Below are 26,231 nucleotides of genomic sequence, written 5' to 3'. Positions count from 1 at the left end.
TACAGACTCAGACTGAGGAAAGTTTTACTTTTAAAACAGAACAGGAAACAAAACCATGACCTGTCAAATGTGCATGTTGTATATACCTGGAGACACTTTTATATTTGCTATAAAACCCAATGAGTTTGAAATCTGTTCTGGAAACAACCTAAGGACAGAATCCAGGGGAATACAGTTTAGATGACACTAATTAAGTCCAATATCATTCAGACAATTATCACCTTTTACGTATCAGCCAAATAATCACGATTTCACTGTAAGTATCCAGCTTTTACTCTTAAGACCACACTGCAATCTTTAAACCAACATATAAATATATACATGTATATATGTAGCAGAGCTGAGAGAATCTGACTCACCAAGATACTGGGTGTTTCCTCTCAGTGTCACCGACGGGCGACTTCAGCAGATGGTCTCAAGGTGGCGTGAGTTCTTCAGAGAGAAGCACAAGAACTGTTTCACATCCTCTTGTTTATCTACACGACAGAGGAGATGTGTGTGTGTCTGTGTGTGTGTGTTTCTCACAGGAGTGTCGTTCCACTGCCGGGGCAGGTCCTCTGGTTCAGGTGGGTAGGACATCCAGGACGGGCTCCGGTACGAAGACGGCGGCGACATGACGAAGTAGTCTGAGTAACCCGGGCGGTTGGCCGATATGGCGTAGACCGCTGTTATTGGGTTTCCTGCCGAGGGGTGAGGATTTGATTATTAAACTCAAAGGGGACAATTGTGTCCTCGTTCCAACGTCCCAACACGACGTTTTTACCTGAGTAGGTGGTGATGGACTGGTCGACGGTGACGGCGGGGAAGGGCGTCCTGGAGAGCGGCATGTAGGGGGCGCCGTTGTGCTGCTGGGCCTGCAGGTCTGAGGCCTCCGACACGCGAGGCTTCAGACTAACATCAGGGGTGGAACTGGATCAGAGGAAGGACATGGAGTGAAATAATGAGCTGCAAAAAACTGCACCAACAATGATCCTGTGTACAGAAGTTATTCAATAGATAGATAGATACTTTATTGATGGTAAAATAAGAAAGGCATGCATAAAATATACAAAAGTATATATTAAAATATATATATATATAATTTTTTAAAGAATATATAAAAAATATACAAATATATGTATATGTATATATATAAAATTAAAAAATATGCAAAAAATCATATAAAAATATCTAAAAAAATTATTAATTCCCCCCCAAATAATTCATAAAAATATCTAAAAAGAATATATATAAATACACAAAATATAAATAAAAATATATATAAAAATATGCAAAAATAATATATAACAGTATATACAAAACTTCTTTAACATAATTCATAAAAGTATACAAAAGTGTATATAAAATACACAAAATATATATATATAAAATATAAAAATGTGCATATACACATAAAAAATACACAATATACTTTATTACTAGATATGCAATAAATGTGCAAATACAGATGTGTGAAAATGTATGTATAAATATTGTGCATCTCTGCATGTGTGTTTTTTTATTTCCTCTTTTTGCATGTGTGTCCATCACAGTTGGTGTTTAGATCTGTGCTGCAGGTTTCTATTCGTTTAGTTTCCACGGATCCTTTGCACCGCGGATGTTAACGCTGCAGCAAAGGACCGAAGGAGAAACGAAGTCGCTGCCACATCTCAGGACCGTAATGCAGCGTGCACGCTACAGCCTCACGGTGCATACTAAAGAGGAACTAACATGCTGCACTCTTCCTCTCTGAGGCTGTAGAGGAGCTGACGTGTGACGAGCTGACTGATTAACTATTAACACATTACAGGTTCTGGTTCACATAAGCCAGAATAACAGTGACATACCCCATGACACTGGGTCTAAATTAAAATAGCTGCTGTTAGAGAATTATAACTAACAAAGCTGCTGCGGTCAAACACAGAAAATCATAAATTATATCTAACAGAAGCTACAAATATCAAATCTTTCTAAACAAATCATATGTTCTTTGTTCTTATTCTGCAGCATCTCACAGCTGGAAGCAGGGTTAGTTCCTCTGTTTGTGCACTAGATGGCAAACATGTCCCTCCATGCAAACTCACCCAGCTCCCTCTCTCTCCCTCTCTCCCTCTCTCTCCCTCTCTCTCTCTCTCTCTCTCTCTCTGCAGTGCTAAAGTGCCCAGCAACACAGTGCACACAGCAACAGCATTCAAATGAAGAGGAGGCTCGCTTCAAATGATGCAGGCTAACGCATGGGCCCCAGAGAGAGAGAGACGTGAGCGTCTCAGGAGTCACTTCAAATGGTTTAGATTAATATTCTGATGCTGCTTTCCTTCTATATTCTACTGTACACTTTGTGTCTGATGATTCAGAGATGAGCCCCAGAGCTGCGCATTGCTTGGTTGCAGAGTTATCTTGAAGTATTAAAGGTCAAACAGTATGTGGACATTTCCTTTTAGTTTGATCTCTGACTACATTTATGTGTCACATGTGAATCATTTGCATCTAAAAATATCAGTGTTCTTTGTTTTGTTTTTCCTAATTGAGACTTTTAAAACTGTCTCTTTGTGTGTGTATTGTTAAATATATATATGTGTGTGTGTGGTACCGTCGTATTGAGGTCCCGGGCGGTGGTCCTGGTCTCGAGGGGATCAGTGGAGGGGGGGATCCGATGCCCATGTCAGGAAGCTGGGTGAACCGGAAGCCCTGCAGAAGGCAGGAAAGATATTTTAGGAATCGATCTCTGGACTCAGTTTGAACACAGTCTATAAAATACAACCTCAACCCGGCAGATAAAATTCAGATCCAGACTAACCGAAGGAGGTGCGATCAATCAGAGGAGGAGGACAACAAGAGGATCACACGAGTTCAAGCTGCATGTGACAACTTTATTAGTGGCTGGGTGTTCAGTCCTCCGTCTCTTTAATCTCTCTAAAGCTTCTCCCTTGCTGATGAGCTGTTGGCAGCGTTCACCCTGACAGCAGCAACAGCAGCTTTCCACAGTGTCCAAACACCCGGAGCCCAGACACCATCTCTCTCTCTCTCTCTCTCTCTCTCTCTCTCTGTGTGTGTGAGCGTAAACATCTGATGCACTCACAGTTTAGTCGTGTTCTGAACTTGCAGCAAACACAACTTTCACAACCGTCCCTGCAGGAACGACTCCTCCGTGTGAGCAAATATTAACATGGAAACTACACATGCATGACTGTGACGAGCTCCAGACGCTTTATTTATTCACGAGTCAACTTTAAAATGAGCCTGCGTTAGACATGACCAGCAAATGATTAATAATTTAACATTTTGAACTTTTGATTAATAGTTTTTTTTAACATAACTTCAAGTTGCTTTTTCTGCAACTTTCACATAACTCTATATTTACAGACTTATGCTTCAAGAGTTTAGTTTTTACAACAAACTGCAGCTTTCTTGAATCCTTCTTAAATGTAAAAAGGGTAAATCCTGTGTGTAGTTCAGGGCACAGTTCAGATGGGATCATTTCAATTAGTCAAACGGGTTGTTAACTATCGTGTCTTTGCAAAATAAGATTCTACGGAGGTCCACCAGGGTCTTGGCTTCGCTACAGAACAGGAAACAACACAAGGAATAATCAGATCACATTAAATAATTTAATAAGTTCCTTCCCAAAACCCGACAGCCTGATGCTCATGAGTCCAACTGTATTTTTTAACGTATAAGGAGTGAAATAAATGACCATGAGGAATAAGAAAGGTCTCCATGAGGGCTAAATACACTCAGTCATTCATCGTAATTCTCTGTATGATGTGATTTTGTGTCTTTTCTGTGCCGATGTGCAGACTTTACTTGTTTTGATCTTTCAGTTTTCCAATCTGTAACTTTAACGTTTTGGTTGAGTGTCACAGCTCACAACATTTTTTTCTGTGACCAAGATGAGACATTGATGAGCTAAAACTAATATCTGATGATGAAAACTATTATTTAAATGTGTGCCTTGAAACAAGACGCGACGAGAATGTTATTTCATATGAAAAGATGTTATATGAATATCAAACATTTCAAAATACATGATTTCTTTTTCAAATGTGCGTCCCTGTCATCGGATCAGATAGGGGCCGTTTGCTTAGGTTAAGCCCTGTGGCTACAGACTAGGAGGAAGAATACGACATTTGAAGACGCATCACTCTGATTTTTATGCAGCCTCCATCACGGTCAGTAAGCACACTATGAAGTTAAAGAAGTCTCATCTAAATACTTTACAAGATGCTTGTTCTGGGCCGCATGAACTTATTGGCTTCTGACTTTTTACTTATTTAAACAGTTTACAGTAGAGTGTATAACAGATTTAACAAACTAAAACCATCCGTAAATGTAGTTCCTGGAATGAATCCTTCTTGTGTCTAAGCCCAAACACAAAGTAATACAGTAAACCATTCAAGTTGCAAGTCTGTAATTTATTGTTTAAGGTTTTAAATGTTATTTTGCTTGAAGCAAAATGTGCTTAATGGTTTTACCCATAGACTCGATGGACAGAGGAACAGCTCCTCAAAAGTGAAGCCAAAGCAAGGAGAGCTCCCCCTGGTGACTGGCTGTAGTATAGGTCATAAGCTCCACCTCTTCCATGTTAGTGGGTGGGACTTGGGCCGAACTAAAACACCAAAATACACGTCAAATAATTTTTTCTGAAGGATTGTTTCTGTCATTTTAGGTAGTTAATGTAATGTTGATGCATGCTCAAGAGTCAATTTTTTTGGATAAGTTTCGTTTTAGTTAGTTATTTGACGCTATAGAAACAGGATGTGACATAATGGCGAATAACAGTTACCATGCCAACTGCTCCGTAAAGAGGTACCGTGGGAGTGTGAGAGTTGTGATTTTTAAAAAAAAAATTAAGCATAGTGTATAATCCAACATTTCCTCGTAGCTGGTGGAGGTAGAGCAGAGCGTAGTAGTAATCAAACAAAAACGCGAGTGAGTCTGGAGGAAATGTGGGGCAGGGCATCGATATCGCCGCTTCGCGTGGCTCCACTCTCGGATCGTACTGATCAGACTCTGGCTCCAAAGTTGCAAGATGGCGCCGCCCGTATCCCCAGGAAAATAGCATCAGTTTGGCCAATGCGAAGAAGTGGGGGGCGCGTAGTGCATATTTATATACAGTCTATGCTTTTACCTCATTATGTTTGTACTTGAATTACCTTAACAATAGTTATGAGTACTGGCCTCTCAAACGCACTAGCAGTTATCTCATAAAATTAATGTTATTTGCAGTTTGACAAAATGTAATAATTAAAAGTTGATAAAATGTCGACTTGAACTATGAATGATAAAAATGACTCAAGTGTGACTTAAGACTAATACACATTTCAAAAATGTCTGTGCAAATTAACACTGCTGCTAATGCATGTCTGAGAGGAGGAAGTGTCGCCCCCATTGAGTAAATAACTCATTAATTAAAACCACATAAACGTCTGTTTTCTCTGTAATCATAATTCATCTAAGTACACCACAATAACATCTGTTTGCACTGTTGCTAGGCAACCACATTTTGGATGTTACTCTACTAATTACAGAGGTTGGCAAACATCCATGAGAACAGTCATGCTAAAACATGATTACTGCAAATAGCATGAGTCTGGATTCAAGCAGACATTAAACTTGACATAAAAGAATAACGTTTCAGACTTTCCAGAGTAAACAGATCAGAACTCAGTCCAACAGTAACATGAACTCGTCCTGACAGCTGTGATGGAGCTCAGGACTCGACCTGAGGGACCGATAAACTGTGACAGCGCGTGTGACAGCTGGGCCGTCTGAGCTGGTAAAAAGATTGGGATTTGCCGTCGGATCCTGACCGATCCCGTCTCCGCGTCGACAACATCAAAAATGAATAGAGGTGCTGCTGTTTGTGCCACCTGCGTACAGGAGAGACGCTCGTACGGACCCTGACCCTGCAGCTATTTAATAAACTCAGAGGAGAGACTCGCACATACAGCCGGAATCTTAGCTCCTGTTTTTAAACTCAACATGCGTGAAAGGTGTTGTGTGATTTTTGGAGAGGTCAGTGTGTGCACGCCTCCAGCAACTAACAAACTGTATGTTGCGCACTCTCTGTGTTGTTTATGGACCATGTTGTAGTGAAATGTGAGGAAAATCTTGACTTTGTCCTTGAGTTAAACATACAGAACTAGGACACAACTGGATTTCTCTGCTTCTACTTGCTGCTACTATCTATCTTACAATTACATATCTTATATATCTCTCATACGTTATACAGTATTTATATATCTTGTATAGTTTCATACATATAGGAGCAGACACATACAGCCCAATTTGATCTGAGGTGGGCCGGTCCAGTAACATAACAGCATAATAACCTATAAATAATGACAACTCCAGATTTGTTTTAATGCGAAGAAGAACTACAACAAACTATCTATATATAATAAACTATCCTTAAGAAAAATAAGTGCATTGCTGTCTGCTGTTTAGTCCTGGGTCTCAGCGTTGTGCTCTGTCCAATACTTTGACTAAAAACGTGGACAAATTAGGAGTAGCAGTTATTTTCATTGAAAAAATCTTCTATGTAATTTTTGCACTTATATGTATATGAATTCAATTCATTTGAATTGAATTGAATTCATATACATTTTATATAGCCACATATCTTCCTATCCATTGCATTTATATATATGTATCCTAGTATATTGTATACTTTGATACGTCTTTTATATATGCTATTTGTGCATTCATAACTATTTTTATTTCATTTTTATTTTATTTTTATTTTTTGGTAAAGCTTATAGTTAGGGCTGGACTGAACCATCCCTTAGTTATGCTGATAAAGGCCTAGGCTGCTGGGGTGTGATGCACAGAGCACCTATCCTCTAACTTCTTCTCTCTCACACAGAGCACCTATCCTCTAACTTCTTCTCTCTCACACAGAGCACCTATCCTCTAAGTTCTTCTCTCTTGCACAGAGCACCTATCCTCTAAGTTCTTCTCTCTCGCACAGAGCACCTATCCTCTAATTTCTACTATCTCGCACAGAGGACCTATCTTCTAACTTTTTCTCTCTCACACAGAGCACCTATCCTCTAAGTTCTTCTCTCTCGCACAGAGCACCTATCCTCTAACTTCTTCTCTCTCACACAGAGCACCTATCCTCTAACTTCTTCTCTCTCACACAGAGCACCTATCCTCTAACTTCTTGTCTCTTACTTCATGCATTGTGTGTTTCTATTGTTTAGTATGTTATTAGCCCTCTCTCCATCTCCCTTTGTAAAATGTTTTGAGATAATCTGTATTGTAATCAAAGGTAATATATTGAATTCAAACTGAATTGAATTAAAAACAGCCTTCCTTACCGGTTTGGGCAGGCTACACTGGTGCATGTCCTCGTAGCCTGCGCTCCTCTGTCGGCCTCCACAGGGGTGGTTCATGGTCCCCGGGGCGCTGGTCACCCCGTCGCTGTAGTGGCTGGTATGGGACGGGTTGTAGGCGCTGTGTGGGTGGTGATGGTGATGGTGGCGGCTGTTAGCGAGAGAGAAAAAGTTCAGTCGACTGCTGCAGTGCACACCTACTCTCTCTTTAGTTTCTGCAGTCTTCCTTCAGAACACTGTGCATAATTGACGTGTTTAGATAAAACCTACTCTGTTTTTATTTATTTTTTATTTTTTGAGAAACAGCTTGGCAGTGGGATGTGCGCAGAGTTCAGGTGACCCTCTCGCTTTTTCCCTCCTTACACAATAACAGTAAATTATGCAGATGTTCCAAGAAATAAATTATCGCACGAAAAAATAGAAATTTACTTGGTTGGAGGCGAAGGGGGGTCGTGGTCCGGAGGCGCCAGGCTGAAGGCGTTGCCTAGCAACATGTGCATCGTCGTGCGGACCTCGTCAATGGAAGGCTGGGAGCTGAGTGTGGAGGAGTCGGAGCCGCGGTGAGCTTTCACCCCAAGGCTGCCGTTCCCGGTTCCAGTGGATCCACCTCCGTAGCCCAGAGAGCTCATCAGACGGTCCACGTTGGTCTCCTCAAATGGTTCTGGTTCACCCTGCGGAGGGAGGGAGGGAGGTAGAGCAACACACTCAGACGACGATGCATCGGATTTATCAATAAGAATGAGGACTTTGCTTTAACTTCTAGTTTCTTTATTTCGAAACTAGAAGGGACATGCAGCAGATGAGTTTAGCAAGAATGATCTGTCCTTTACTCACTATAGAGCATCTTCTCCTGCAACATAACTTTATTCACAAGTTAAGTTTATTTCAACAGTATCAGTTATATAAGCCAAGATATTCCTATTTTCTTACCAACTTTTTTAAATGTTTGTCTTCTTTTCAGACTTTTCTCCAGGATTTCCATAAGAAAATATACGGTAAACAAGCAGGTTATAATAATTTACTTGCCGAGTGGCGTTGTTACGACTTATCCACCGCATATACTAGATATGTCATGAATGCCTTAAATAGTTTTCATGCATCCAGTGAAGTCAGTGCATCTTTTTTTCACTGCACAAAGTTGTCAAAGCAAGGGAAACACAGGTGGAATACAACACATCAAAGTCTGGAGTATACTCGCGTGTGTTGCACATGTAAACATCGCTCTCTATTTTTTGTTGTGCAACATGGATATGGGATGCTGTAAGCGTATTAAACACGTGCCTCAACAGTGGCTGAGAAGGTGAAAACAACTTTTAACTTCTAGTATGCCCAGTGGTCATAATGTCTCTGGCTACTCCGGCTGTGAATGGTTGTCTGCCTCTCTGTGTTAGCCCTGTGATAGACTGGAGACCTGTCCAGGGAGGACCCCGACTCTCACCCAATGACAGCTGGGATAGGCTCCAGCCCCACCGCAACCCTCCAGAGGACAAGTAGTTACAGAAAATGAATGAATGAATGAAGTTCGTCGTGTTCCTTTTAAACTAAACATCTTCAAAATAATCAGCTGATATAAATGTGCATGCAAATGATGCACTCCATTATCTTGGGTAGGTGCCAAGGCTCAGGTGTTGTGCATCTCCTTGACTGTTTGATGTTTAACTTAATGGAAGGAATTCAGCGTCTCAACAGTCCATTAATACTCTGCATTGTTATACTTTAATGCTTCTGCAGCAGATCTAAATCATTTTCAGGAAGGTAAAAGGTCTCCATGAGATGTGAATGCTCTCTCAATCATAACTCATCTCTGTAATTGGCAGCATGATACGTTCTAGTGCCTTTTTCTCCGTTATCATTTTAGTTTTTCAGTCTGTAACTCAAACGTTTTGGTCGAGTTGACAAAGCTCTAAAACAGCAATTTGCCAACAATCAGCTGAGCACACTGGACTCTGTTTGCTACCAGAGATCGATTGAGCGGTTGGATGGACTGAAAGAGGTTGTTGAGAAAATAAGTCACTTTTTAGTAATTACCTGAGCTGACCCTTTAAATGACCCAGATGGAGAGGAGGTGCTAATGCATATTTGAGGAGAGGAAATTTCACTTCAACGAAGTCACACAACACAAATAATTCATGAATTACAACCAGCTGAGTGTCTGTTTTTCTGTGTAATAATAATTCATCTAACTACAGCATATGTACTGATCAGCCACAACATTATGACCACTGACAGGAGAAGTGAATAACATCGACCATCTTGTGACAATTCAATTTTCTGCTGGGAAACTTTTGGACCTGGCATTCGGTACACCTGTTCAGTGTATATCTAATATGTAGAGGGTTTGATATATAATAGGTTTAAAGAGGAACTGAACTGATTGACAAGTCAATCTAAAACAGCTTCGACCTTTAATTTGACTAATAATACCTTCTATTTTCAAGTTTGTGTGACAAATACTCCTTCACAGACATATGGATGCTATGCATACTTTTAGTCTGTTCACATTTTTCACTTGCTCTGTGCTTCACCACATGTTCCATTAAATCAATTGGCTCTACGTCTGTCTAACTGCACACAGAGACCTTTCAGTCTGTGCCCGTTATTAACATCCCTTTGCAGTGAGTAAATGAGCTGCCAGCTCCCAGACTAAAGCCAGATTTTTGCCTCCGCATCAGATCTTTGTCCTTAGCCTTACATGCACCTGCCCAGAAATGTAACTACATGCTGCAGTGATCCAGACTACAATAGCTTGGTCGTGATTGGTCCTGAAATACATTTCCTCGTCCTCGTCTCTCAGGGGCCAGACGAGCTCAGAAAATTCTCCGTCCTTCTACCTCCCACGCTCCGTCTACTCAGACGTCTTTTCAGTAAAAGTAAAAGTTGTTCAACATTTATTAGCTCCAGCTCCAACATTATGAGACTTTGTTTGAAATACATGAAGAAACTCAACACTCAGTGCTTTAGCAGCATAACATTATGACCACCTTCCTAATATTGTGTAGGTCTCCCTTGTGGTGACTCATCTTCCAATGGACATGGGCCTTCTGAGGGTGTCCTGAGGTGTCTGGCGACAGAATGTTGTTAGTGGGGGGGCCTTTGAGGGAAGGGGCCTCTGTGAATCATCCCACAGATACAGTACTTGATCAGTTTGGGATCTAGTGAATTTAGAGGCCAGGTCAACACCTTGTGCTGTTCTTCATGTTTTTTTTTTAGTTGTTCCTAAAGTGTTTTTGTGTGTGTGTCTGTGTCAGGCTGCATCCTGCTGGGGATGGCTGCTGCCATCAAGGAGTGTCATTGCTATGGGGTGGGGGTGCCTGGTCTGGTCTAGGTGGGTGCTACATGTCTAAGTAACATCCACACCAATGAATGCCAGGTCAAAACATTTCCCAGCAGAACGTTGAATTGTCACAAGATGGTCGATGTTATTTACTTCTCCTGTCAGTGGTCATAATGTCGTGGCTGATCGGTGTAGATAAATATTTTCAGACACCGAGAGCGACTGTATTCCAACTGCAGCATGTTATGCAACATTTCTGCAAAGATATTTGATTAACATCTGATAGATCCTTGAAACAAAACCTCCACTGAGTCAGTTTTTAATTAAAATTTTAATTAATTTGTTCTACAGAACTATAACAAGATAACAAAATAAGATCTTATTACGATTCCATTAAAAGTTGATAATCCAAAAAATTATTAACCAGACATTTTTTTTTAAATGAAGACGTACAAGCGACCCGACAACACCTGGAGCTCCAGACCTCATAAATACAGGGTGTAATGTAATAAGACGCTTATGGCTGCAGTACTAAAGCGTGAAAACAAAGGTGATAAGATGCGTGGATGACGGCTCTGTGCGCTCCTCGCGCCGTTTCAAACCGCTTTGGTGCAACCGAGGCTATTAAGCGCTATCGAGTCTCCCATCTGAATCCGTGAATAGGCTGTAATCATATTCAGAGTCGTTGACATTCAGCTAGGTAGCACGGTCGCCACTGTTACTATGGAGCATCAGTGGAGCAGCACAGAGGGATTTCACTCACACTCCATCTATCTGTCTCCATTTTCATCTCCATCCTTCTGCTGTTAAAACGAAGCCATCGCTCACTCTCTAATCTTTCCGTCGTTTCCTTCCTCTCCATCTTAATTTCTCTTCCTCTGCTCGGTGCAGGTTTATGTATAAGTTCGTCGGGAGGTTATTTTGTTAATCCTCCCCCGCGGTTGGAGCTAAAAAGCATCGGCGTGAGAGTGAAGGAGCGATTAAGGTTAGAAACGCTCTCAGAAGATTATTTTATTAGTTTGACAAAGTGGCTTGGCTTCGCTTTGACGCGACTATCACCGTCACTCTGGTTATGACTCACCTGGTCAGAGGTTGAACCAGAGCTGCTGAATTAGACTTCAAAGCTTTGTGCTGGGTGTTTTATGAAATCTCTGCTAAAGTAAATCCTTCACATCATTTACTCTCAGACCTTTGGTAAGTCTGAGATCTTGGTTAACTTAAAATGTACATCTGGCGTGTTGTGCCTAAAGGCTCATTTAAAGTCATAGACGCCGTAACCTATGTTCGTAACCATTTATACTTGTGTAATTTTTGTTTCTACTTCCTTTCAACTTTCAACAATGGCAACTGAAACTTTTGCGGAAGTCAAGTCACACAAATCTCCGAACCTCCACAGTTAACTGTTCCTCAATGTCTGGGTCTGGGCTGTCACCATAGCTACGGCCGCCTATAACTCTGCTGCTACCTTACTTACTGGCGTTTCAGAACCTCGTCCAGGTACTTACGTCATAGCCGTTATTGCGGATGCCCCTCCTGGATCTCTCCCTGAGCACCAGCAGGTCCATCTCCGTCTCCACGGGGCTCGGGCTGCTCAGAGACTGCCGGCTCCAGTAGGTGGGCTCTCGTGGGTGGGAGTACCTGGAGAACAGATGTTCGACTGTTACTGAGTTTCGTTAGCTGCTGCTGATGACTCACGGAGGAAACAATCCAGTAGTTTGGAGAAACAGATCAATTCAGGACAGTTGTCAAAGTCAGTTTATTCAGTACTCCAGTTAAAAATCACTGTCCAAAATCACACTCTGGTTTTTAACAGAGGATTTGACAAATGGGAGAATCCTCGCAGGCACCACTAGGTCCAAACATCTTGACCTCAGTATTACTTTCACTGACATTTAAGGAATTTAAGGCCATCCAATCTTAATTAATTATTTTCCAGCTGAGGCTTTTATCCAAAGTGGATAAAAGGAGAGATTTTGTAAGGGTCATCCATGTTTTATCTCGTCTAGAGCCAGGCCTCTCTGTCACGCCTGCAGTTGTTAAAATCTCGTCTTTTAATAACAAGTCCTTGGTTCCCTTCACTGGCTCCCAATGGCGCCAAAGCGTTTAGCCAATGCAAGGAAGTATGGGGACGCATTGTCCATATTTATATACAGTCTATGCTTAAAATAAACGGTGTAGAGTGATTAAAATGGGCCGTGATTTAAAGCAAATTCGACGGTGGATGATGTTCTGTGACTGATTCTAACATGAAAGCCCAGCGGCTGCTTACTGCTGCGGTGTTTATTCACTTTGAATCTCAGACGTCTTTCTTCAGGCGAGCTACAAAATAATGTGGTGTCCTGGATTAAGTTTTTTTTTTTTTTTTTTTTAAGCTGACAGATGTAGAAGGACACATGAGCTGTCAACAGACCGAACGTGACAAAGACGAGCACACCAGACACTTATCTGTATGAACTGTAAAATATTAATGCGCTGACCAGAGCTCACCCCTCAGTACTCGCTCCTTACGTGTTGCCTAGCAACCATGCTGCACGGCTATAGACCAACAGTAAGTTTGTAATTCTTATATATATATCCATATTTAACATCAACTGTATGCATTAATAAAGGTATTTAATGCAAGATGTAAGAATTATGTAATATGGTTCAGTGATGAAAAACTTGCCACTTCATTAGGTACACTGATTAAAACAAATGCATTTTAACAAACCCCCTCATGTAATGTTCAGGTGATGTTAAAGCAGGTGGTAAAATCAACTGTATGATCATTGGGCTTCTGTTGTTTAGCCCAACCCACTGACGAAGATGTCAAAATAATAGGAACATGTGATGGTGTAATCCAACAGTACTACAAACAGGCTCCAAAATGGAAACACAGTTGAATCAACGTCTCTCTCTCGGTTATTTCAAATGAATTCTGAATGCCAGAACCTTCATGAAGATGAGATTTAATGCCGGACTGTTACTGTCATGGTAGAGATTTTGATGTTTCCTGTTTTTCTTTTCTTTGATTTTTCGATTGGCTTCTCCTCGTGTGTTCCTCCATCAGTAGTTTCACCTGTGTCCTGCCTTTCCCTTTGTCCCTTGTCAAGTCATCTGTGTTGTTACCTCTGTGGATTTACCCCTGTTTCTGTTCCCTAGAGTTCCTGTTCACTTCCTCGTGTTCCTGAGTTCTTGTCGAGGCTTCGGTTATTTTGGATTTCACCTGTTTTTGAATTTGTGTTTGTGGCTACCCTGCATCATGTCATTCTTCAAGTTCTTTTGTTTCCTGCTCCTGCTTTCCCTTGTGTCCTGAGTTTGGGTCCTACCTCGCCACTCAACACATAACATTTACATTAGAATGCATTTTTAAATTTTTTTTGTGTACCTAATGAACTGCTAATTGTATTTTGGCAAAACTGAAAACACAAAAGTGGCCAGTACTTCTGGAAACGCCGCTCACTCGTACCTCTTGTGACATCCCGCAAATGAGGCCCTCTTCTCCTCGGCGGTCATCGGCTCTTTGACCCCGTTGTCGTGCCGACTGTGCCTGACGTCGCGGTGACTGTAACCGTGGCTGCCGGTCTCGGACAGGGAGAACTCCCCGTAGCCCTTCCTCCTGGCCTTCTGACGCAGCTTGTTTCTGTAGTGCTCGATGTCCGACTTTTGCTTCAGCCCGCTGTGGTTCGCCTGTGGAAAAACAAATTCAAGCACAGATTTAATATTTTTTCTAACGTGCAAGGAAACATAACTGGGAGAGGTTTTGTTTATTTTGAAAGTTAATTTTTATTTTTTTTCTCGTCCCGCTTAATATTCTCTACTCCCACATAATCAGAGAGAGAACGCCTCACGCCCCTAAACATGATATTTTCTGCTAGTGTACACCAGTAAATTGCAGCAAATGAAGTGGAAAACCCCGACAGGCCCAGAGGGAGGGGTGGGGGGTGTGGGGGTGGGGGGTAGTTCTGGACTTGTGTTAATAGATTGAGGGATAATTTATCATCAGCCCGTGTGTAGCTGTCTCGGCTGCAGAGAGGCTAAAGCAGGGAAAAGAGTGAGATGTGACAGGCTATGTGAGAGGAGGAAAGTGTTTATAGCAACAGCTGCTAAAATCAGTGGCAGTACAGCGAGTCCTGGGGGAGATATGGTGGGAAAAAGAAGGATGCAACATTAAACCACCCAACAACCTTTCATGATTACTGTCTTTAAACTCATTTTAAATTTGATGTGCATTGTGGATTTTATAAGCAATGATACAACACCGAAAATATATATATTTCTGCAAATAAACTATCCCTTTTTTTGGTTTTCAGTCCTGACTAGCACTCTTGGTTGGGTATTTCTGACAAAGACAAAAATATCTGCAACCACCAAGCGAAGCCACCCGATGCATTTTTACTGTATTTGTCTGTGTGATTCATGTCCTAGTTCTTTTTTGCTCTGCCCTACACTGTCAACACTGCGAGCTTACCTCACAGCCTCGAAGATATGTGTGCGCTGAGAGTGTGTGCACGTGCGAAACTCACCTCCCCATTGACGACCACGGAGTCCTGGCTGTGCGAGGAGGAGGAGGGGTAGGAGTAGGTTGGCTGGGCTGTCATGGGTTTAATGGTGATGAGGCGCAAGGAGCCTGAATGGTCGTCGTACGGGTCTAGGAAGGAAGGATGGACAAGAAGTTAGTTATGAGGAGAAAGAAATGAATGGTATGTCAAACATATGGGTCAGGGGGCCAAAAATGGCCCACCAGAGGGTCCAATCTGGCCTGTGGGATGAATTTGCTGGGATGAAGAGGGAAAATTACACTGAAGACATTAACTGCAAGTATCTGCCATTCCTAATTTACCCACTAGGGGTTGCAATGCACCAAAACTGTGCTTATTTTCAATAAAATGTTGTTGTAAAAGCGTAGCTCATTAAACGTAAACATTTTCATTATGTACCTGTTCTTCTTTGCACTAAAACAAACGAAAAATTAAAGTTGTTGTTATTTATAGGTTATTATGCTGTTATGTTCCTGGTCTGACCCCCTTGAGATCAAATTGGGAGTTAAAGGTTTCCAAATGTCATGGTTTCTGGAATTCTGTATCCTGATCTATAATAACCTGTGCAAGGAGAGTTAAGGGCCCCAATGAGACGCCTGCCTGCTGCTGGAATCTATTTAATGGGACTGATTCATTGTAGAGGGGTCGTATGAGGCCCTTACTTGTAGTCAGTGTATTCCCTGAAGTAAACAGTAATCTGTAAGACTCCAGTTTGGAGAAGCAGGCAGATCATATCGACCTACGCTCTCTCCAGAGTCACCCGACCCCACTGACTAAAACAGTAATTCTACCTTGTGGAAAACAGCGCCGATCAGTTGGCTTGTTTGTGTTTTGCTGCGTGACCTTGGTGTGTTAACATGTTTGCCTGGGTCCAAATTAACATAAAGTCACACAGCGGCACATGCATAACCGTCTCCGATCTGCTTCTACACAGTTAGGTTCGTTTGTATTATTGTGTGACATTAGTTCAATGCAAATTAATACCAAAGTCTCACAGTGGTGGACCAGCAACTACTGCTCTGCAGGGTCAGATTACTGTTTTTGTCCATGGAGTCTGGTGAAGCGAAAGCATATGAAAAGGTTGATGGAGGAAAGGTAAAGTGGTCACGATATTCTGAATATAGCACACACTTAAACTGAAGTGGGCCTTGTTAAAGGTGGCTAAAATACACTTGGCTGCTGACGACCGTCCACATCAGGCCATTGCTTGGCTTCCGTTCAAATACTCCTTTGAGGAAACTTAAGTCTTCAGATTAAAACGTACACAGAGACCGGATGCATTCACTATCTTTTATGGTTTTATTGCAGCAATACTTATAGGTTCATCTAAACCAGAGGAAGGGCAACAGTGTGATAAGAGGAGTGTTTTTCAATAGAGATAGTTACTAGCCATTAATCAGGTCCTATAATCCACTCTATCCTGACCGATATGGCATGTGCATAGAAACCATCACACAGTTTCAGGTGTAGCCTGTCTCTGCAGGTTCCCATAATGCTCTACTAATCTAAAAGACAACACAAAGGATCCTCCTGTCTGCATCTCCAAACTGGGGCCACCAGAATGAGCACCAGTGTTTTTATGTGGTCAATTAAAAGGATGGATGCGGCCAGCGTTAAAGGTTTTCAGTGTAGAAAAGCTCAGTGGGTTTAAAGTGTGCTCACAAAGACGCTGTCACAAGAATGATGAGAACATCCATTGATCAGAAACGAGCAGCTCTACAGATCAGAAACAATGATCTCAACAAATCAGCAACCAGCAGCTCAACAGATCAGAAACAAGAAGTTCTACAGCTCAGAAACAAGGAGCTCCACTGATCAGAAAAAATAAACTCAAAAGATCAGCAAAATGCAGCTCTACAGATCAGAAAGAATAAACTCGACAGATCAGAAACAATAAACTCAACAGATCAGAAACAATAAACTCGACAGATCAGAAACAGGCAGCTCCAGGACAAGGGCAACTCATAGAAAGGCAAGGCGGACAGCAGGGGATATTTGACTTCTGTCCTCTGCTGGCTTTGAGTTTTAACTGTAACTACAGTAATAAATAATTCTTTAGTACTGACCAAAATGTGCCTGCAGTATCAGGTACTAGAAGTTGGCGTCAACTGTCAGAGCAGAGGAGCTGTTGTGCAGCGGTTTGTGTTTTGATATGTTTAATAATTGAGTTTGACACCTTTTATTAAAAGAAAGAAGTGTCCCGAGGAAAAAACATGTCACTGCTTCTGAAGTATGGCACTGAAAAAGTATTGTAACTCGTAAATGCGTAAGAACTAGCAGCAAAAATTGTCAACCACTGAAAACAGTAGATAAATCAATCTAATCTTGAGTTCGTATAAGAGACTTTTATGTTTCTGCTTCAGGGACTTTATGTACAGTTTCGAAAGTTAGCCATTTGACTTTCTCCCTTGCGTTTCCATGCTTACACACCCTAGCTGCACTCCAAAATAATGACATTTGTCTCTAGTGTGAGATTTACTCGTTGTCATGGAAACTACAAATTTAGATTAGAGCAATCCACTACAAATTGAGTTTTGGTCCCACTGGCTCAGGACTACTAAAACACAACTTTGTGCAGTTTTGTGCTCGTCCTGATGATGAGAGAGTGGCAGCTATATGCTTCTCACAGTACGTGAAACTCTCCGTATTTATGTGTTACTGGAAGGAGCGGCAGATGGACTGTGTTATGTTGCACCAGGTCCGGCGTGACTCAAGGCCTGACTGACATCATATGGCAGACTGCTTCTTTTGTAGGGCTACGACAGTCTGCCGTTAACTTAGCCCCAAACCCACACTGTCACCATTCATCCTGGCAGCAGCTCGGCCCGGCTTTATTTGCTGCCGTAACTGCACCGCCGATCGGGGTGTGACGGCCGAGGTTCGGGGACAGGTGGCGTCACAAGAACCAGATGGGACAGCGCGACGGCGCATGCAGAGATAAGACGGCTTCTACTAATGTCACAACAGACGCCAAACACTAGACTGTTGTTGTAATCAAACATGTAATACGTTATCCTGGGATGACCGCATGGTGATGTTCCTTCATGTGGCTCCGTTGAGTCCTTTTAAATACAGGTTTACATCACTGGGACATTTTGCTGACACTGTCACTAATGGAGATAAACATCTTGACTCATCTGACAATCTGCAGTGAGTACTTACTACAGCTACTCTTTGATGCCTGCAGTGATTTACTGATGTGGCCTTGTTTGTTAAAGGGATGCATCCATTTCTTGTAGAGCGGGGCTGCACGAGGTACTTATCAGGTCTTAGTCAGAGTATTACCTACAGTGGTGGTCATTTGCCCAGGTTTTGGTAAGACAGGAGTAACGGCAGAAGCTCAATTTAGTTAGCTACCTAACACGAAGCCACCATAAAATAAGTTAATACCTGTTTGAGTGCAACTTTTATTTATCAGTGCTTTACATTGTCCTGTCAGATAAAAAGTTTCTAAATTGAAGTCATTAACCCTTTACGACTGAATGTGTATGCAACGTTTGCACACTTTGGATTAATGTAATTACATCACTGTTTGCGCTATGATTGAAATTCCAGCGCATTCCGAAAGCTGAGACTTTGCGCTTTAAAGCCAGTATGGCGTCTGCCTCACCGGATATACACTCCTATAACATGCAGTAATTTGGAAATAACTCCCAACAAATGACCTTGAGGTTGAGATTTTGAGGATCAGGTGTTAAAAGGTACAGTACATGGACAAAAACAGCAATTTAAAGCTTTTGAACACATCTGTCACCTGCCTATCGGTGTATTAATCAGCTCACAACTAATGTGTTAAGAAGCTGAAGTCACACTATAAACAAACTAACTGATCAAGGCAGCGGTGTTCTGAAAGGGGTATATTGAAAGGGGTCCTTAGGGCGTGATGTGGAGTACTGTCGATTCACTAAGGGGCCGTTTGAGGGGTTTATGGTTGTAAATGTAAAATATGTCAATGGTTGCCATCTGGGGACCCTTTTTTTAATTGTGCACAGAGCCCCAAACAATTACAAGGCTAAATGACTGTTTTTGTCAATGGAGTCTGGTAGTTTGAAGAGAGCATAAATCAAAATAACGACTTCCACATCAGAAGAAACTGTCTGAGATCTGTCTAAATATGGCGTACACTCATTTGTTTAAGGAGGCTAAAATACCCACTCTAGCAGTTTTTTGCTTATCTTCCTGCTTGTCCAAACCTAAATCTAATCTGAACCAAATCTAAATAGTACTGCACACAATCCCACTTTTAAAAGTGTTGGCTACCCCTTTAAGATCCTACCTCCTGTAACAGAGAGAGCAGTGTCATTAACCTTTTACAGTAGCTGTACAGAAAAAGGCCACAGAGGAGGACGACTATTGATTAGAAAGTCCATTTCAGCTCCGCCAGGACATTCATTTCTTGCCGTCAGTTTCTCTCACCTTTTCCGTTCCTCTGCACAATCGACTGTTAAAGGACAATGGCTGTAAAAGTCATCTAAAGAGGAAGTACCCCGGCATTCAGGCCACACTACAGCAGCACAGGTATTCTCTATGTTCTAGATTTTATTATTTGCAGATGTTCCTGCTTATTTGCAGACAAACCTGTGACTCATTAATTAGATGAGATGAGATCACTAATAAGTGCAAATTATTTTACTAAAAATATATGTCTTTTCATCACATTTTAACGCTATATTGCATGTCGTACGTCTATTTCTCTTCCTTCTCTTTTTCTGAAATCACTACTTCTGTCCATCTCGTGCTCTCTGCAAATCGTACTGAGAAAAAAACAAAACAATTACTCATCCTCTCCTCTGGGTATTCAGTCATTCGCTTGCATAAACACTATAAATCACACAAATTACGGCGAACGCTGGTTTGCTGATGCAACAGAGATGGAAAATCACAGTGGCCTCGAATGTCACTGAACAGAAGCGGCGTTGCAGGGTTATCAGTGATCAGAGCCATGTTTATGATTCTGCACAGCTGGAAAAAAAAAGATGTGCAGGGTAATCTGTTGAACAAGTCGTATCAAAGATGCAGTACATTTAGTGCCTTTTTCTTTCTTTCTATCATAAATACTATTTATTCAGCGCTGTAGAAGTATCAGAGTAGACAGATAATACTTCAAACAACAGGGATTTTGTAATTTGGTGACTTAGATTATAGCTTATAAATGAGCTGAGCTTCTAAAAGTCCCTAAAATGTCAGGGCTGCCAGAATGATACCATCAAAATAAATAGTAAAGGACTACGGGGAAGAAACGAGCTAATTTAGCATTGCACTCCCATAACTCTGTTGAACACACGCTGATCAAAACTGATGAGGTAAACCAGAGATATTTAGTTTTCTCATGCATTCGAAGCCTGGTTCATCCATTACTCATAACCACCGAGAGTTCAGTCAGAGTTTTGGGTGTGTTTATTGCTAGTACCAGCCAACTTACATTCAAGCAGAGACGAGGAGACCACAGAGGTCTTGAAAGTTTCATTTTCCGGCAACTAGCTGACACAGGCTACGTTTATATGGACACTAGTATTCCATCAATAATCATCTCCCCAAGTCCCTCAAACTCAAAAGGTAGCTAGTTACTCATGTAGGATACAAATGTCCCTCAAGAAAGTTCTGATTCATAAACAGCAGACATTCTGCTCTGCTCTAGTCCTGTGCTATCATTTATTATGTACTTCACTATTGTCAAAGTATTGATCTGTCTAAGTGTCTTTTGAAGAAGCCATACTGTTTCTTCTACCAGTGAAAAGAAAAAGATTTAGTCTGGAAGCCAGCCTGACTTCCAATGGCCACAAGAATTTGGCAGCGGAAAGTTGGTCTGGAGTCTCTCCGCTGGGAACTGGTTACGCTGCTGCAAAGATCAAATCAAATCGTTTTTGGCGTGATTGGCTGTAAGACCATCCATTTGTGACCAGAGGGATTGTTTTTCTCTGTATCAGTTGAAATCCAAGTGGCACGTTACCAGAGTCGAGTGTGATTACACCAGTCTACAATAGAGTGGAAGTAAATCTGAAGCTACGTCACTAGAAAAAAACAGACCTGATCTGAGGTTCTGTGGCCTAGTTTTCAGCAGACACCAACTTTACTGAGAATCCTGAGTTTGCTTAGTGTCATGTCTTTCACCCTTCCCATTGCTATTGTTAGTCTAACCTTTCAACACTAATATAGGGCGCCTGGACTAATCAGAACGCCATCAAAAGGTCAGTTCTAACAGCAGGAACCTAAAACATCAATGAAAAGATTGGAGAAAAGAAGTATCCAGAATCTTTACACAGCTATCACAGCTCTGATTTAAAGGTTTCCCTGTGCATCACTCAATTTCTCCCACATTGAGGATCATTCTGTCATAGACTTTACAATAGCTGCAAGTTGACCTTGGTGGTCCAAACCCCTGCTTGGCCATAAACACACAGACTGAAACCAGGAAAGATGGATTCCTGCATGATTAAACAAATATCACAAGACCCACAAGCTGAGGTCCAGAACCCTTGGGCCTGTTCTGTTTTTTTTCCTTCAGCAATACCGATACTAAGACAAATACCTTTGATTTCATCAGATACCAACTTTACTGAGCATCCTGGGATTACTCAGTGTCATGTCTTTCTATGGGAATAGATCCTTCACATTGCGAATGTCAGTCTAACCTTGGAAGTAGGGACTTGACAAAGGTTAGGAGCCCTCTGGTTGGTGGTCAGCTGACTAATCAGAACACCAACAAAAGGTCAGTTCTGACAGCAGGAAGCAAAAACATAAATGAAAATATTGGAGAAAAGAAGTATCCAGAATCTTTACACAGCTATCACAGCTCTGATTTGAAAGTTTCATTGTGTATCACTCATTTTCTCCCACAATGAGGATCCTCCTGTCATAAATTTAACAATTCTTGCTATATTTGCAAGGAACATGTGTGCATTAAAGTCCATTTTATGAATACCACCACAGTTGTCCATAGCTGCAGATTGCGTTTAAAGGATGCCGATTGGTCCAGACCACTATTGGCCCATAAACACATAGACTGAAACCAGGAAACATGGATTCCTGCATGATCGTGCAAATATCACAAGACTCACAAGGTCGCCCCCGGCCTGTTCTTGTTTATTTACTTCAGCAATACTGATACTAAGACAAATACCTTTGACTATTTGACTGATCTTAATCTAGTTTTTATCAGATACCAACTTTACAAAGCCTCCTGGGATTGCTCAGTGTCACGTTTTTTGATGGGAATAGACCCTTTAGGAGCCCTCTGGTTGGTGGCCTGCTGTCTAATCTGACAAAAGGTGAGTTCTGATGGCAGGAACCAATAATATCAATAAAAGGTGGGAGAGAAGAGGTATACAGAATCTTCACACAGTTGTTACAGTAAGTTCCACGGTGTACCACTAACTTTTCTCCAAGCATGAGGATCCTTCTGTCACAGATTTAACAATGAGTCCTCTTTCTGATGCACAAAGCATCTGCTGGAGGTTGTGTGGATTTGAATAACAAAGGTTGACGATACCTTGTCACAACTCTTTCCTCCCACGTTCCTGCCTTTCCTCTGAACCTCAAAAGTAACTTGATGAAATGTTTAAGGAAATGTTTCAGTCCATGAGGAATTCAAACACCTTCCCATGAAACCAACAGCACAAAAACAGCGTGTGAGTGAGCGGACATGTGACTACAGCCTCTGATATGAGTGTACATGTCGTCACTGACGGTTACGTGAGGCTGCAGCCAGGCTGAGTCACCGTACGCATGACTGTGTCCACTCTCTGTGCTCATGTGCACTTCATCAGTTCATAATAATTATGCTTTTGGGTAAAACATCATAGTATGAGAATGCGTGAGTGGGCAGTGTAATAAATGCATGAGTTAGGTTAGTGACTGTGTGGTCTTGGTGATGAACACTCGCTTATTAGCAACGACAGACTCTGTGCTGAGCAGCAACATAAGGAGAGACAGATTTTCTCTCCTCTTATCTGTACTTGTCCTTCTCCAAATGCATTCTGTCTTTTCTCCTTCACTTACTCCTCAGTGTAATTCATTTTTTTATCTATCATCTATCTTCCTCCTCCTCCTCCTCCTCCTCCTCCTCCTCCTCCTCCTCACCATTGGTGCCCCTCTTGTGCAGCTCCTCTTTGCCGTTCTTGCTGCTGCTGCCAGTCGCAGTCCTCCGGGCCGAGGAGCTCTTGCTGGTGTTCAGCTTCCCGGAGCCGCTACTCGACACCGAGCCGTCCTCCTCACTTGGCAACCGCCTGTAGTAGCCATGGCAACAGAGCGAGGCAAGGGAGAGATGGAGAGGGAGGGGAGTGAGGCTTGTGAGCATGTACACAAACACAGCATCTCACAGTTATTACTGGCAACACACTATCAACTTTAATTACAAATTTAAAAAAAACATTAAAGCGTAATTAAAAAATTATGATTCAAAAGTGCTTAACAAGACACAAACATGATGTGCATTGATCTGTGCGAGTGTGCACATGTGGAAATGTGAACTATAAACTTTCATTTTGTCTGTTAACACAAATATAATCATTATCATTACAAAATATGTCAAACACAGAAATTAGAAAGGCAAAGATATTGAATGTATGATGTAAGAGAGCAGAGAGGACAAACGTTAACAAGCAGCAGTCTATGAAACCTTGAACGCCTTAGCTCGCTGTGTAGTTAGCATGTCGGTAACGGATTCTTGCTATATTTGGAATATGTGTGCATTCAAGTCAATATTATAAAAGCCACCACAGTTACTTCTCACTGTCATATCCATCGAGTGCACACCCAATGGTCTGATCCATTGTCTGACCATAAACACATTCCTGCATGAAGTCCAGTAGCCTTGGGGCTGGTCTGGAGACTTCCTTTAGTAATACTGACAAGACAAATACCTATTTGGACTATTTGATGCTAACTTTTTAATACTGCTCCTGATTGACAGCTGAAGCCTCTAAAATTGTGACGTTACCTGAAAGTAAAGTCTAGTATTCCACTAATAATCAGAATAAAACTGCCTTAATGTGACCACCTCAATCAGAACAGATCTCCTAAAAACCAAAATGGTTAAAAAAAAAAAAAGGTTTACACCACGCCTCTTCAATCAAACCTTATATATAATAATCGGTTTAATAGGAAAATCTGATCTTCTAATAACCATGGAAACTCTTGATCTTGGTTGGAATAAATCCATTCCCTCTGAGCATGTTTGCGCCACGTGGGGTAAAGATCAGGTGACATGAGCTGCTTTTTCTGTTGCATTAATTCAGTGTTGTCAGTAAAGTTGGGGGGGGGGGGGGCATCTTAAATTTCCAGCAGATTTGTTTGATGATCCACATCAGCAGAACCACTTCGTCTATAAAGTTCAACAGTGATTGATATTTTCTGGCCATATAAACACATATATCTTATTTTATTTAAACAATTATGATGCTGAAATCCATCTGGGCAGAGACATTGAAAACATGGAAACATCTTGTGTTGGTAATTCAGTTGAGAAAAATATTTTTTCTTCTGTTAAAAAACCACTTGGGGCATTTCACAAATACTTTATCAGATCTTTTTTTTTCTTAGCATCCATGTAAATTTAAATGTCTGATGAGAATTATATCAGTCAGATAAAGGTAATAGCATCCCTTTCTCTGTTTGCACTTCTTCACAAAATTCTTAAAAAAAAGAACATCTGCATTGAGCCGAGGAAACGCAGACAAATGTAAAGGACAAGCAGGGCAACAACAGTCCTGATTATCTTGGACAGGCTTGGACGGCGCAGCGTACATGTATGTCACATACAAAGTCATTTTCCTTCACTTCAGAGGACAACTGCATCTACTTACACAACTACTACTCACCTAACCACGACTCTCACAAAGACATTTATGGTCCCTGTTATACAGTAATACAACTAAAGACACATGCAGGAACACACTTGACTCTTCAGGAGTCAATAAACACATCCATAAATAACAAGATAAATACAAAAATGATTCTATAGGCTTATAGAATAGGATACCAATGTTTTTATCTTTGAACCAATTTTTCTATTAACATATTGCATTCCCTAACCATCTGAACTAAATGCCTTAGGCCTTACATTGTTCCTAAACCTACCCCTAACTTAAGTGAAACATGTTAGATTGGATTTTCCACTCTGACCAGCAAGGAGACAACATCACTGCAAGTTTAGCAAACGTTTAAACTTTTTCTGTTTTATTTTGTTAAGTTCTTGATTTCCTGTTTTGTGTTACTCTGTGTTTTCCCCCTTTTGATTAGGTCATTGGTTTCTCCTTGTGTTGTCTTGATTTGTATCACCTGTGTCTCGTCACCCCTCTGTTCCTTGTGAGTGTATATATAGCCCTGTCTTCCCCTTTGTTCCTTGTCGTGTCATACTGTTTGTTTGCCATGTTCATGTCTTTCCGTGCCATAGATTTTCATGTCTTGTTCCAGTTTTCATAGAGTTTTGATTTTTTTTTTTTTTATATCTTGCCACGTCAGCAGCGCTTTGGGTTTTTGTCAGCTTTGTCCTTATTTTATTAAATACTTTTTCGCCTACTCCTGCCTCAGCCCTCTGAGTCCTGCTCCTGGGTCCTAACCTCCATTACCCGCAACCCTTCTTGACATCAGTGTTCCTAGGCCTGAAGAAGACCCAGAAGAGTCCAAACACTGCTGGACAGGCACACTTTATTTGGATTTTTTTAATAAATAAGCACGGAACAACATATATAAATAATATGTATAAATAAATAGTATGGCTTTAAAAAAAAACGTTTTTCCTTTTTTAAGGACTGATTTATTTGACTTTGCCAGATAGGCACGTTTTGTTTTTCTTTCACATGTATATAAATAAATAATAAAAAATTGAACACAAATGAAAATTTTGAATTTTCATTTGTGTTTCATACACATAGAAAATACGTATAGGTAAGTTTTTATTTAAAAAAATAAACAAATAACTAATTAAGCCAAGCAGAAGTTACTTTTTACTATTTTTTATTTATTAAATTGTTTTTACGTTAAAAAAGATAAATTTGACCCGCAACAGGAAGGTTAACTTAATTTTTTGATACATTATTTAACCAAGCTTTAAACATAACAGACAAAATATGAAACCCATATTGGGTTCTGATGATAATGTCACCTATAGGAGGCGACCCA

The 26,231-nt window shown here is 41.1% G+C and overlaps 1 protein-coding gene across 1 annotated transcript in view; it reads right to left on the bottom strand.

The window, feature by feature from the left end:
• Positions 1-402: 402 nt before the first annotated feature.
• Positions 403-26,231, bottom strand: part of kiaa1549la (KIAA1549-like a) — a gene marked incomplete at its 3' end in the record, with an annotated part of 128,153 nt that continues 102,324 nt past the window's right edge. Inside the window, exons 14-23 of the mRNA XM_084555773.1 lie at positions 23,190-23,395; positions 15,096-15,220; positions 14,039-14,259; positions 12,096-12,228; positions 7,746-7,987; positions 7,302-7,467; positions 2,570-2,667; positions 764-909; positions 526-680; positions 403-432 (exon numbers count right to left, since the gene is read on the bottom strand). Of these exons, the coding sequence (XP_084411899.1) occupies positions 403-432; positions 526-680; positions 764-909; positions 2,570-2,667; positions 7,302-7,467; positions 7,746-7,987; positions 12,096-12,228; positions 14,039-14,259; positions 15,096-15,220; positions 23,190-23,395 (1,522 nt within the window). The remainder of the gene's footprint in view (positions 433-525; positions 681-763; positions 910-2,569; positions 2,668-7,301; positions 7,468-7,745; positions 7,988-12,095; positions 12,229-14,038; positions 14,260-15,095; positions 15,221-23,189; positions 23,396-26,231) is intronic.

The sequence above is a fragment of the Chelon labrosus genome (assembly GCF_963514085.1).
Source record: "Chelon labrosus genome assembly, chromosome: 11".
Classification (NCBI taxonomy): domain Eukaryota; kingdom Metazoa; phylum Chordata; class Actinopteri; order Mugiliformes; family Mugilidae; genus Chelon; species Chelon labrosus.
This window is presented reverse-complemented; position numbering and strand designations above follow the sequence as displayed.